Source organism: Plectrocnemia conspersa, unplaced genomic scaffold, assembly GCF_051122295.1.
Source record: "Plectrocnemia conspersa isolate PC_06_02 unplaced genomic scaffold, ASM5112229v1 ptg000005l, whole genome shotgun sequence".
In the NCBI taxonomy this organism is placed as follows: domain Eukaryota; kingdom Metazoa; phylum Arthropoda; class Insecta; order Trichoptera; family Polycentropodidae; genus Plectrocnemia; species Plectrocnemia conspersa.
In genome coordinates this window covers 8,068,901-8,083,620 of record NW_028277169.1, presented here as the reverse complement: position 1 = coordinate 8,083,620, position 14,720 = coordinate 8,068,901, and the positions used below count along the sequence as shown (strand labels likewise).

At 32.1% G+C, this 14,720-nt stretch overlaps 3 protein-coding genes across 3 annotated transcripts; 2 read left to right on the top strand and 1 right to left on the bottom strand.

Annotated features, from left to right (window-relative positions):
• Positions 1-830: 830 nt before the first annotated feature.
• Positions 831-4,034, top strand: beta-PheRS (phenylalanine--tRNA ligase beta subunit). The gene is made up of 11 exons (XM_088187082.1): positions 831-932; positions 1,103-1,158; positions 1,331-1,485; positions 1,558-1,891; positions 1,957-2,136; positions 2,203-2,378; positions 2,441-2,590; positions 2,662-2,806; positions 2,871-3,081; positions 3,152-3,304; positions 3,808-4,034. Exons 1-11 carry the CDS (start codon positions 875-877, stop codon positions 3,957-3,959), a joined length of 1,770 nt encoding a protein of 589 aa, XP_088043208.1. The 5' UTR covers positions 831-874; the 3' UTR covers positions 3,960-4,034.
• Positions 4,035-6,968: 2,934 nt separating this feature from the next.
• LOC148234787 (uncharacterized) lies at positions 6,969-8,590 on the bottom strand. Its single transcript, XM_088187083.1, has 2 exons — positions 8,524-8,590; positions 6,969-8,335 (listed from the first exon to the last, which is right to left on the bottom strand). Exon 2 carries the CDS (start codon positions 8,273-8,275, stop codon positions 7,184-7,186), a length of 1,092 nt encoding a protein of 363 aa, XP_088043209.1. The 5' UTR covers positions 8,276-8,335; positions 8,524-8,590; the 3' UTR covers positions 6,969-7,183.
• Positions 8,591-12,964: 4,374 nt separating this feature from the next.
• On the top strand, positions 12,965-14,093 carry LOC148234786 (uncharacterized). The gene is made up of 2 exons (XM_088187085.1): positions 12,965-13,030; positions 13,111-14,093. Exon 2 carries the CDS (start codon positions 13,114-13,116, stop codon positions 14,047-14,049), a length of 936 nt encoding a protein of 311 aa, XP_088043211.1. The 5' UTR covers positions 12,965-13,030; positions 13,111-13,113; the 3' UTR covers positions 14,050-14,093.
• The last annotated feature ends 627 nt before the right edge of the window (positions 14,094-14,720 follow it).

Sequence of the window (14,720 nt, the reverse complement as noted above, 5' to 3'; positions counted from 1 at the left end):
AGAATAAACTAAATAAACTCCTAAAAATAAATAGTACTACGGGGGTTGTAGACCGCTCTCTGGCTAAATCCAGATGTCTACTCGATGGGATGGACTCGAAGGACTATACAAATGAGCTTGAGCGAGTGTTTTTGCTAGTTCTAGTACTCGTTTGGTATTAGAACTTAAGCATAAGTACCAATGTTAGTCTGGTGCCTAAGTGTTTGTAATAGAGCTTGCTCTACGGCTTGTACGAGCGCAGGCAGTGTTTTTTAAAATGATGCAAAGTAGTCTCAGCTTTGTCTTTTGTCCTCCTGAAACATAAATGTCCGAGATGACATTTTTTAATATTTATCTATTTATTTATTCACTCATTATAGCTAAAACTTAGCTGCATTCTGGTAGCACTGGCGTGATGCCATAGAGGGCAGCAATTTTTTTTTTTGGTGGACGGAAAGACAATGGACGGTGGTGCCTCATCCACTGTACACTCTCATATGTTGCAATAATAAACATGTAAAGCTCTATATGCTTTCAATAAAATATTACTGCAGCTTTTTATTTTATTGTTCTTTGATATTTTCAAAGTCTGATCACCTTAAATATAGTCAGTTGGAAGCTTGTCTTGAATTACCTCGGGCTGTAGCTGTATGATGAAGCTGAGAACCTAAATAAAAATAAAAGGTATTTAAATAATATATATTCAGATACTAATCTTATATGTAAAATAATATATAGTCAGGTTTCCCGTGTGCAAACATAAATTGTATGCCCCATATAATATATTTACGCCTAATATTAATAAATTCCTTTTCAATCTACTAGTGTTGCCATCGTATAAAAATAATGACAGTCATCTGACAGTTGACAATTGACGCGTGTTCGCTTTTCGAAGATGCCGACTCTTTCGGTCAAAAGAGACCTTCTATTTGACGCTTTGGAGAAATCTTACAGTAAAAATTAAGATTATACCGTATTTCATGTATTTTTTCTCATATGTGTAATGCGCAAAGTTTTCAGCGTTTTTATTTCCAGATCATTAACTAACCTTAAATTTTAAATGTCACAGAATTACAAGTTTTACTTATTACTGCGTTATAAAACCTTTTTTTGTTATTTTCAGCCGACGATGAGTTTCAAAACTTATGTTTCGAATTTGGACTCGAACTGGATGAAGTTGTAAGTTATTTTATATATTTCATTACATCATTACTTTATTATATTCAGAATTAGTATGATAGTATATTATAGATATTAGACATAATTAGTTCCTTTGGTTTAACTTAGGTCTTACATATTAAACGTAATATTGAATTATTATTACATCATCTATTTTTATGATTGATTTTAGACTACAGAGAAGCAGATGGTTGCTAGAGAACAAGGTGCAGTAGCAGCTGAAGGAGGATGTGAAGACATTTTATACAGAATCGATATACCGGCTAATCGTTATGATTTATTGTGCTTGGAAGGACTCGTTAATGGACTCTTGGTCTTCCAGGGAAAGTATGCATAACTCAAATATATGCGTTATTAGTTTCATTACCCAAAACATAATATTTTTTTACGTTTTATAAGGATTTCGCCACCTAAATATATCTTAAATAAACCGGAAGACGCTCTATCATTACATTTAACACCATCGACGGCCTTAATTAGACCGTTTGCTGTAGCGGCCATCTTGAAAGGCGTAACTTTTAATGAAGACGCTTACAACAGTTTTATCGATCTTCAGGATAAGCTCCATCAAAACATATGTCGAAAACGTACTCTAGTTGCGATTGGAACACATGACTTAGATACTTTACAAGGTCCATTCATTTATGATGCTCAACCGCCCTCCGATATAAAATTCAAACCTCTGAACCAAGATAAAGAGATGAATGGCATAGAGTTGATGGAATTTTATGCAGTTAGTATGATTTTTATATTTAATTTGATGATTATATGATATATAATCAATTTATATATTTTTAGCATCACGCTCAGTTAAAGCAGTACCTTGGAATAATCCGTGATAGTCCAGTGTATCCGGTTATTAGGGATAGAAACGACGTTGTGCTCTCTTTGCCTCCGATAATAAACGGAGATCACTCAAAGATATCGATCAAAACTAAAAATGTCTTTATTGAATGTACAGCTACTGATATTACAAAAGTATTGATAATCTCAAATGATCCTAAAATATTTTTTTTATAATACTTTAATTGATTATTTGTTTAGGCTTCGGTAGTTTTAGATACTATAGTGTGCATGTTCTCCAAATACTGCTCTAAACCGTTCACAATTCAACAATGCAAAGTATATGCTCCAGATGGAACATATAATTTATATCCAGAATTGAAGTACAGAAAGGAGATTATTGATGTTAAAAAAGCTAACGGATACATCGGAATCGAGTAATTATTATATACATATATATGTATATGTTTTATGAGTTCTTTAATAATAATTATTTCAGCGAAAGTGGAGAAGATTTGGCTAAATTACTGTCTCGAATGTGTTTGAAGTCAGAGTTTAAGAAAGACAAGTTGATTGTTGAAGTTCCGCCGTTAAGACATGATGTCATTCATCCTTGTGATATATATGAAGATATTGCTATATCTTATGGGTAAGATTATTAGGATAATAGTCATTGCTTCTCTTTATATGATTATCTAATTAAAATATTATCTTTTACAGATATAACAATATTCTCAAAGGAAAGAAAGGGAAGACTTCAGTCGCAGCTGGAGACTCGCATCAATTACCGGTTAATAAACTAACTGAACAGTTGCGTATTGGAGTATCTCAAGCCGGATTCACCGAAGCGTTGACTTTCTGTCTGGTATTGTCGATTCAATAGTGATACAGAAAAGTTATAAATAGTTTCTAATGTGATTACATTTTAGTGTTCAAGAGACGATATTTCCAAAAAACTAGGAACGACCATTGAATCCGTTCCGGCCGTTCATGTCGGCAATCCTAAAACACTCGAATTCCAAGTCGCTAGAACTTTACTGCTTCCTGGACTCTTGAAAACTCTTGCGGCAAATAAAAAAATGCCATTACCGCTCAAAATTTTTGAAATCAGCGACATCGTTGTGAAAGATAGTGAAGCTGGTAAAATTATATCAAATATTATATCAAATATTATTAAAGCAATGATACTATATGAATATATGCTTTTTAGAAGTGGGAGCTAAAAATATTCGGATGTTTTCTGCTGTATATTTGTCTCGGTCGGCTGCTTTCCAAATCATACATGGTCTTCTTGATCATATCATGAAATTGTTGGGCGTTACATGGAATACAACCAATGGATACCATTTAAAACAAGCTGAAGGTATTATTCTAAGTAGTCCAAGTCTTTATATGCACATAAATCGATAATGTTTATATTAGTACAATTCTAGATCTCTAGAAAAAAATCAGTTAGCCATAATGCGACAAGTTATTTAGTATTTAAGGTAAATCTTGTTGCCAATTTATACAATGCTCCTTTTAGATTCGTTGCAAAGTTATTCATGGGGTGTTTATTGTTCTTACCAATGCACCTAATCTGTTTAGCAGTTAAATGAAAGACTTGTTATAGTTAACTAATAACTTCTCACATTATAACCAACGACATCCGGCGTGTCACTAAGCGGTTACCCATTTAAGTACTGACCACGCTAATGCACAGCTTATTTATTTTAATGCACAATACAAATAAAATGTTGCTCAATCTAATATTTTTTATTGAATATTATTTATTTAATGCTCATTTTTTATTATTGTAATGCACAAATTGTTTTATGGAACGATTATTGCTCATTTAAATTGTTCTCATTTTATATTTAATTTCAGATCCTGCATATTTTCCTGGAAGATGCGCCGAGATAATTTTCCAAGAGAAAGCTATTGGAAAAATTGGAGTTTTGCATCCAAATGTGTTACTAAATTTTGAGTTAAGCAATCCATGTTCCGCCATGGAGTTCTCTTTAGAACCGTTTGTGTGAATCGATGAAAATATATTTATTTTTTATTATATAAACTGCAATCTCGATTATTTAATAAAAACTCAGTGAAAGCTTTTAATGTTTTTTATTATCTATTTTGTAAACATGTTCATAACAATTTTACCATATTTTTGCTACATGCATGGTTATAAAATTTGAAATTTACAACAGGATTATCACATTTGATTTGTTAAAATAATTCTTGAGGTTGCTTATATCTTATTTTACCTTTACAATACAAAGTATAGAGAGCAAGAGAATTCATTAATATTTATATATAAAAAAGTATTCAACAACATACAAAAGCAACTAAAAATAAAGAAAACTATCACAAAAAAAGTAGATGAATTAATAATAATAATAATTTTAGCACCAACTAATAATTTATAAGAACTTAATTTTCAGGTGTTTTATTTTTGAAATAGAGTGATTCACAATTGTTATTTAAAGAACATTACCAAAAATAGGCACAAATATTAACTATATGTTTATTTTATTCTAGAAAATCACACTTTATTTTTAATTATATTAATATTAAGTTGTGTTAATATTAATCTATATAAAAAAAATCACAAGCTTCGATAATACGTGTATATCTAAAAATAATACTCATTGCTAATAAAAAAAGCAAAGGTAACAAACATGAAATAAAACTATTAAATTGAACTATCCTAAGCTGATGTTAAATATAAAACAATAATCAGAAAGTTTTAATTGGTTACATATTAACGAATTAATATTTAAAACCAAATTATGTAAAATATTAACGTTACTATGAAATTATATTATACTTAAAAGTTGACTAGTAGTAGACCTATTCTTTAGAATATTATTGTATTCTCATAGATCAGTCATTTTTTATTGCAATGCAGATTTATGACCATTTAAGAATTTGTCTAATATAATAATTGATTCAAATTACCATAAAATAGATGTAGTATTTTAAAAGGCCTATTTTGTAAAAATATATGTATAAATTTAATATTTTTTGTGGCTTGATATAAGTACAATGTTGGTAAAATATATTTTAAAAACATTTATTGTCAGATTTTCTCCATTAACAATTTATGGCAAAAACTTAGAGATGTGGCTTTCTTCATGCATATGATAAGTGTCATTATTGTTAGAAAACTACAAAACGATAATAGAAATCAGTATTTCATAACACCTAGAATTGCACTTTCGAAAGCCATCAATTACCACACAAACTCTTTAAATCCTTTTTTCTGTGACACATCTACAAAAACCACTAATGGCCTGGCATCGAATAAGTTTTTTTAAACCATCCTTTGTAATTATCGGACGGCCAGATTAAAATTTAAACTCCCACAAAGGGATGGATTAGAGGTTGAACAAAACACTTGCGCAATTATCAATCATTTTCCTATGAACGTTAAAGTTTATTTATAAACGGATTACTTGACAAAAAAGCATAACAATACATGTGCGCATCCTGTGCCGTTCACTTTAAAGATGAACCATTAAAAACCAAATGTATGTCCTTGTATAAATATAATAAAAATTTAAGTTTGGTTATATAAAACTGTGCTGTGATTTTTAGAGCAGAGCTTATTTAAGTAAATTTAATTTTAAATTATTAATTAAATAATAAAAAATTTTCAGAGTAAATTTAATTCACTAGAAATATTTTAGTGAAACAATATTAAAAAAATTATATGCACGAAAAACCGCCAGCTTTAATGGAATGCACCCGCATACAAAATAAAACCATCATGACTAAAAATGTTACCCTAATGCGTCACAATAGTCGAAAACAAAAATAATATAAAACATTAGCAACAGCGTATTAAGAAGCTGGGTAAACTCCGGTCCTCTCTAAATATGGCATGAAAAGTTTTCTTGAAAGCATTGCTCGATGATGTTCTAGATTTTGAGAATAGAAGGATTGTTCCCAGCACCCTTCAATTATCGGAAGAAATGCTTGGCAATGTTTTCTACGAGAACACAGCGAATCATAACCCAAGGTTCACAATAAAAAACCGCTGCGATATAGGGAAGTATAATAATCAAACTACCTATTATAAGAAGTTGTTTGGACGCTTTTGAACACTTCAAGTCATCACAATACAAAAACTAGATCGTTCATAAATAATATAAACAACAATGGTCTCAGATCGTAACCCTGTGGAGCTCTAGTATGGGTGAAATACGATAAATATATTCAGAAATGAAAGCGATCCCTTAAATAACCAAATAAGGTAATTAGAAAATCTGAGGTTTGAGTTTTCGTAACAAAAAAGCTTTTCAAACCATTTGAATCAAGTGTCAACATTGACAAGAAGATAAAAAGTTAGTTGTAGCTTTTATGTTGATAAGACACTTAGAAACAAATTCTGCATCATGAATTAAAATCCTGATTCATTTGAATCACTTTTCAAAATCTCTTAGATGTTTTCCTTATTGACTTTAAATTTGACATAAATTATTTTATAATACAGATATATCACTTAACCTCAGGTTCGGCAATTTATTCAAATTGTGATAAGCGAAGCACTAAATATTGGATACATTTTTGATAAAGTGTTCAGATTGGAATTGTAGGAATTTGTTTACCAACTTTTTCGATTGCGTAAAGCAAATGTTTTCATTTAATTTTAAATCGTCTATTTCTGTAACAACCTCTTCAGTAGTATTTTAAACAATTTCAATGCTTAATAATATTGCTTGACTGCATGAAATACGAGCTATTTATGGACAAGAAATATTTTTTTTAATAAGGTCAATTTAAATGAGCAATATATAAAATAATTGTTCATTAAAACAAATTATTTGTAAAGATGCCATAAACCTTCGAGCCTAATAATATGGTTATTTAGTATAATTTAAGGCTGTAAATCATTTGAATTTACTAAACCATATTTTTAAAAATATGGCATGAGCTGCCCTTTACATATTAACAAATTTCGAAATGCCGTGCAAAAATATTAGCCACGGTGAAAGGGTTAATGATTTGAATGTAATAGCTCATTTTTTTCAAATAAGTGACGTTGATTGTACTGATATCAAGCCATAGATTTATTAAAATACATTTATAATATGGTATAACATTGACTTTTGGTCCCTACAAGTTTTATTGTAGAAATATAATCTCTTTACCGTGATATCTTTTTGATCTGTTTATTTGTAATGATAAATAGGTCTCTAAAAAGCTATCGGTAGTGTTAATATAAAATATCTTAATCTAGGCTTTTAAGGCCACGTGTTTAGTCTAAAAGTAGTGAAATACTGAAAAGATTCTGAATCTCAGATCGATCAAAATTGTTGTCCATTATGAAAGGACATTGGTACAAGGAGAGCTCTTGGAGTTTTGGAGCGTTGGTTTTGATGACTTGCACCACTTTCATGGAGACGTGCAAGCATCTGGACAAACTCAAAAAGACCAGCTTTTGAAATATGTTGTTGGAGAAGAACGTTATCAAGGCACTCGTCGAAAAGTATCCGTGTCTCAATTTCAACGATTTGAGATTTGTAAGTTTGGCCAAATGGCACAAACTCGAATCGAACAGACTTTTGCAGGTAGTTATGTGCAACGTTTCGAGACACGTGCATTTGGATATATAAGTTAAAACGTCGTCTGTGAGAGTATCGCCGTTAATCAGTAAATCTTTCAAAATGTGCAATTTGCTAGATATAAGGCACTCCAAAAAATAACTCGGAATGTTTCTCATCTTTTCGATGTTAACAGTTCTGAGATTCCGGCATAGGACCATATTCTGTAAGCTGCTTGGAGTTAAGCCAAAGTTTGATAAGACCAAAGTCTCCAAGTGTTTCAATTTTAAGAAAGGCAAGTCAAAGCTGTAGTCTTGATCCTGATCGATCTTAGCGACAATGATCGAGTTTCGGAAGCTCAAGAATTTAAGATTGGGCCAAGATTTCAAGTCTTCCATGATCTGGCCTTGAAGTAGCGATAGCGTTATTTCCAGATGCGTTAGATTTGGACAAAAACTGGTCAAAGACCACCTTATTTCTCCGTACGATTTGAAGCATTGCAGTTTGACCAATTTCAGGTTGGAGGCTACCCTCGGAAGCAGATTGTCGCGCAGTTGTAAATAATTCTTGGAACTGAAGACGATCTTCATATTCTCCCAAATAATCGGAGTCATCGCTAAAGCTTGCCATCTCGAACATACTTGCTCTATCGACTGAATGCTCTCGTAATCGACCAAACAGAAGATCAAAAGCAATAATTCATTGGGAAGATCGTTCAGATTTGTTTCGTACACGGTGTTGTTGCATTCGTCTTTGCCTTCTGCGCAATCTAAAGGTAGCATGTGGATATTTTGGATCGACTTCATAAAACCGCTCCAACATCACCAGTGTGCTTTCGACTTCTTCATGCTATAAACCTAGAACAACTAGAATGAACAAAACGTAAATAAAATATGTTATGTATTCATTAGAATATATAGTATTTTATTCTATACTGATAAATATATTTAATTGCATATTGAATTATATAGCGATTAAACCGCAATGTTTATGTGATAATTTCTAAAAAGTAATTATCGTGCGAAAGGATTAAAGGTCAAATTATAACACATACCGGCGCAACAACACTCATATACACCCAAAGCGCAGCGATTTTGACAAAATTGGCCTTAACGTCTTAATTATTAGCCATGATCGGAAACGTCATTTTATTATTACATTAAATATATTTTTAATTTTATTTTTAAGCGATAAATAATTAATTATATTTATTCATAAAAAATCGAACTTAATTCTATTTTTTATAAAAAATAAAAAATACATAGATCTCTAAATAGTAAACCAAATTTATTCCTGGAATTCATAAATATTTTTTTAATATAAAGTTCTGATAAAATATAAATACTATTTTAATTAGAGATTGGTATTTTAATTGGTACAAATGTGATGATTTATATACCTCAAAAATAGAAAAATGGGCAAATATATTTTGATTACAATGTGTTATCAAAAATACAAGTTAGACTAATAACTCAAGCAAATTAATAGATTTGTTTTTTACCAATAGTACGAGTGGTGGTTGATAACTAGTCGGCCTAGATAAGAGATGGCACAAACAGTATCACCACAATGGTGTTATTCATAAATACTAACCTTTATATTACACTTTCCAATTGTCAGCCTGCTGCGTCATTTAGTTTGTGTTTAGCAGTCATTGATAGAGAACAACTTTTGCATTTTTACAAAAATGAATAAAATCGAATATCGTGCAGTGATTTTTTCTTGATACTTGCTTTTGAAAAAGAAAACAAACGATAAGATCAACACTGAATTAACCGATGTTTATAGGGACTCTGGACGGCTAAATTTAAACGCGGTCGTACGACCATTTTTGATGAGTTTCCAGGCCATCCAAATGAGGTCACCACGCCAGAAATTAAAATCCATGAAATGATACGAGTGACTAAGCGGGTACTTAATATTTTGCATAAATATTTGGGAATACAGAAGCTCTCTGCCAGATGGGTGCCGCATTTACTCTCTGTCTGAGCATTTCGAAGGAGTGTTTGGTCATGTTTAATCACAATCAGAATGACTTTTTATGCTGTTTCGTAACCATAAACGAAATATAGATTCATCGCAGAACACCAGAGACCAAGCATCAGTCGAAACAATGGAAAGTTGAATAGAGCTGAAAGGAGATTATATTGAGAAATAAAACTAGTTGTTGACGCCCGTTTTGCCTGGTGTATGCGTTCGCGAACGCCGTCTTACAGCGTTCGGGAATGTCCCCGATTTGACAGCAGTCGGCTCCGATCGTTGTTACGAAGCGATTGGACAACGCCGATCTCAATAAAGGTTTACACACAAACCCACGTTTTTGAATTCAGACCTAAGAACCAACCAGCACGCGTATTGACGAAAAAAGTTGTGTTTTCTTGCCTAGATCTACTAATTATCAACCTCCAGTAAAGTGAAAACGACTCCAAGAATTACTGATCATTTTATTGAATAAATTTATACAGAAAAACATATAAGGTGATCAGATTTTTTAAATTTCAAAGGAGGACACTAAAAATAAAAAAAAAACATGTATCGGAAAATTTTGTACGAAGGGGATAAAGGAGTACAAATTGCTATGGGAGCTTAAAAAATGGTCATTTCGAATTTTTTAAAATACGTTTATTTTAACGGTGGTGTTCTTAGTCGACTAGTTTTCTCTGGAAAATGATGTCCAGGTTAGAAGTCTTGATTTTTATATAGTGGTCTCGGTGAATCTTGAATCTGATCCGTATCGGGAAGGTAGCGTATGGTCGAGATGTCTGCGGCGCTCGAGTCGACTGGGGGTTTTCGACCCCGTATTTACATATATGTTTCGGCCGGATTGGTCGATTGATTTGCGATTGGTCGATTGAACTGCATACGGGATTGGTCGAAGGTGAGTTGTCGAGCGACCGATTATTACAAATCTCCACAATGTAAATAAGTTTATAGACATACTAATTATATTATATATCTATATAAATAAAAGGCAATATTCGTATGTGTGTACTCTATAGACTCAAAATCTACTGGATTGATTTTGCTGAAAATTTTACAGTTTGTTTTTATTAGTGCAGGTAGTGTTTAGAAAGGTAATGCGGTTTCAATGAAATCTGATAAGTAACGCCGTTGTTTTTATAGTGTTGTCGGGCTCAAACACGCTCCCGATAATTTTAACGTCATATCACGATGTCCCATCGTCACCGTCGTATATTTTTTGTAACTCTTAAGTTTTAGATGCTCGCTGCCATGGTTTTAACAAGGGGGGGGGGGGGGGGTTGGCGAGGCCTTGGCCCTGGGGCCCGAGGTCGCAAAAGGGCCCGATAGCGATCGATACCGGGAATCGTGTGAAAACAAATAATTCATATAAAAATATAGTAAAAATATATATTGATTATTTTTTTTACCGTGTTATTTCAAAAATTAAAATCTAAATTTGATTTTATAACGCTGACCTTTAAAAAATAAAAATATATGTTTAATGCGTTTATTAACTGTGAATTTTTAGAAGTAAAATGTTATTTTTATATTTTATTATATTTATAAGACTTTTTATGACAATATTACGATTTACAGTAATTTAAAATCGTATTAAGCACATCTAAATCAAATTTTGACCAATAAAAGAGCGCAAAAAACAATTATCCCTTCTCAGAAGGCAAATATTCACGTCAAAAGCAATAAAAAGTTGCAGTGAGAACGCTCGGTAACGAGTGTTCCCACTACAACGGCGACGGTTATTATTACGAATTACAATAAGTGAAAATCGTATAAAGCACATCTAAACCGAATTTTAACCAATAGAAGTGCAAAAAACTGAAATTTATGTAACTAATTTGATATGAATTTTTGACTTCTTGGTAGTGATAATTATTTTTGCGCCCTCCTATTGATCAAAATTCGATTTGAATATACATGGCCCAACACTCTTATATAATAGAAGTCCGTATTATAATATTCAAGTTCAAACAAACTATGGAGCTATATACGAGATGCGATGTCTGTACTTCTTTTTCCGCTTATTTTCCTCTAAGTTATGAGTTGACTTAGTTTGTATTTTAAACTTGACCTAATGAAATTTCTAAAATTATAATTAGTTATAGAAATTTAATTAGGTTTGGTTTGGGTTTGAACAACAAATGGACGTTTCGAAACTGTTAAATTGAGTTTCATGGAAATTTTAGAGCAGCATGTAATTTCTAAATTATATTTTCGCTAGTAGAAATATATATTTACTGTTAAAATGTATTTTGTCTTCATTAGTGAAAATATAATTTCACTAAAAATACACATTCACTGTACATTTATATATCGTATGTAAATAAATAATAATGTATAATATATATTACTACATATGGAAACGATCAAATCATTTAATATTTTCACCGGTAAAAATATATATCTACCGGTGAAAATGTATTCCGATATGATTTCACTGAAAAGCTATATTTTAAAAAATATTTTCGAGATTTTTATTTCATTAAATGACATGCATTTTTCTGGCCAAATTCAAGGAGGAGGCAAATTTCCCCACATGCCCCTGCCTAAATTACGTATCTGGGTGAGAGTGTGGGAGAGCATGCACTACGTGTTGAATTCGCTTTAGATATTCTCATATTATATAGATACATATGTACATCTTGCATAGTACAACCGCAACGAGACTTTTTTATTTTTTTACTCGCTTTTACGGATTTTTTTTAGAATGGGTGTTTTATATCGGCGTTCTTTTAGAATCAGTGTATGATACTATTTGAGGTTTGAGGACCTTTATTATGAGGTGAAAAATCCACTTATTAAATGTGATATTCTTAACCCTTTAAATTATGACACTACATTTTATAAATCATGGTGACCAGAATTTAAATGAATAATAAATTATGCGATTCAGAAAAAGATCTTCATAGCAATTTACATCCGCCTTAAGACATTCTTAGTGATTTTCATTTATGTACAACGACACGACTAAGACCGTATCTTACTAAATAGTACATTAAGGTCATTAAGAAGTAATATTTATGTTTAGATCTTAGTATAATCAGTCAATTAACTTTTACTTCCAGTTTAATTTTAAAATGACTAATCCATTATTTAACCTTTATATTAATTTATATGATTTTTATATAATATAAATTGTACATGATAACGCATTTCTACTAAGAATATCTTTATTGCTTCAATGGATTAACTTTGACTGATAAACATAACGTAACTTAAATAATGAGGTTTTAGTGTATCTTCATAAACCTGTAATTCGTATATCCTCCGAAACAGTGTCGGGGTTATTATTAAATCATTAAAAAACGAGCAAAAATAAATTAGAAGTTCATAATTCCCTTCCAGCACTCCTGTAATGGGTAAAAGATGACGAAATATAAATGATTGTGGTTTTGAAATCTTGTAACTCATCACTGATGCGGTTGGCTCAAATTAAATTGTAATAATACGTATTTCGCAATTCCGCACTGAATTTTTAACTTTATCTACTATTTAAGTCTATCCGTGATCACTTGCGATTCTGTACAAGACACCTCGGCGAATGATGACACTGTGTCTGAGGGAGACTACTAGTTTTTGAAGTAAGCTAACTATAATTTAACAAATATTTTTTGCAAATACACATAATGACTCTAACCTGTGCCTATTTATTATCGAGTAGATCATGAATTCCAAAACGTTCCTCTTCAAAATAGCGCTCGTTGTATTGGCGATTCAAATCGAAGCTATCAATAACCGCCAAAGTTCGTCATCACACGTGAGAATCGATTTCAATAACGCTAGAAGAAATCGTAGACAGAGTGGGTATCAATATGACAAACCAAAAATTTCTTTTGACCTGCCTAATAATCGAGGACCTAAACCTTCAGATCAATCTATGAATGGATATCCTAGTGGACAGCCAAGTCTGCCAGCAGGACCGAATTTGGCATCAGGAAATTCTCCTGATCTATCCCAGAGTGGTTATCCAAAAGATTCTCCACCTACTAACTCACTATTACCTATTGACCAACCGCAATCTGGAGGATCGAACGCACAGTCTGGAGCTGGAGGATATCCATCAAATAGTCCTGGAGGGAACGCTCCAAATTCATATTCATACAATGCACCAGCAGTAAACACGGCTCCTAAGCAGCCTGGAGCAGGAGCTTCAAGACCAGATATAAATTATTTATCTCCTGACTCGTCGGCAGCTCCTCCAGCAGGCTCTACCAAAGGACCGGAATATCTCCCACCAAAACCTCCTTCAGATTCGTACACACCAAATCAAACTCCAGGTGATATGATCATCGTAGTAGCAGACATTCCACAAAGTATCGATAGAAGTCCTCCAGGCGGTAAATATCTACCGCCATTTTCTCCAGGTTCTCCTCCCCAAGCAGGTCCTCCAAAGAGCAAATACGTACCTCCGCCTGATGATTTGCCATCTCTACCAGCTCCAAGAAAACCTCCATCGTCATCATACGTACCTCAAAATTCTGGAGGCAACGCTCCTACAGGAGGCAACTCTGCACCTGCTCCACAAGCTCCGAACTCTTTGTACAACGGACCGAATGCAATATCCTCACCAGCCAGTACATATCTACCGCCTTACCAATAAATCAAACTTAAATCTTCATTTGTAGCCAATAAATGATTAAATATACATGTATTATTTTATTTATAATATTATCCGGTCATTAAAATCAGATTCTAGAAAATATCCATCCTTAGTTGGAATCTTTCCTCGGTACAATAAAATCCCACACCCTCCTGTGATGTACAATCAGTTTACATATAAAAATCAGTGTACGAATCCAAAAAGTCATAACAATTATTGTAATATAAAAAATATTAAAAATCCTTTTGAAAAACTTCCTAGGCAAAAATCACTATAGTGCGAAGCAAGAAAATTCAACTGCAAACACTTTTACGTATGAATTTATTAGTGAATTGATACTCGATTTTGTTGAGAGAATATTTTATTTGCTATTTTTGATAGTTACTTTTATATTTTAATTAGTTAATTTATTAAGTAAGTGTATCGCATAAGAATGCCTAAAATATGATAATTTTATTCGACAAATTTATAATATTCACACAATAAGATGACATGTGCACTCAGTGTTCATCACAGTAAATGGAATGCTATTTTTAAAGTTTTAAACTTTCTTAAATTAAATTTATTAGCCTTTCTGTTTCACCATCTTGCTTCATAATAGCGGCTATTCAAAAAATAAAAGACCATAATTTTAGTAAGAAAATCATAGCGAAAAAAATATGCAAAACTGT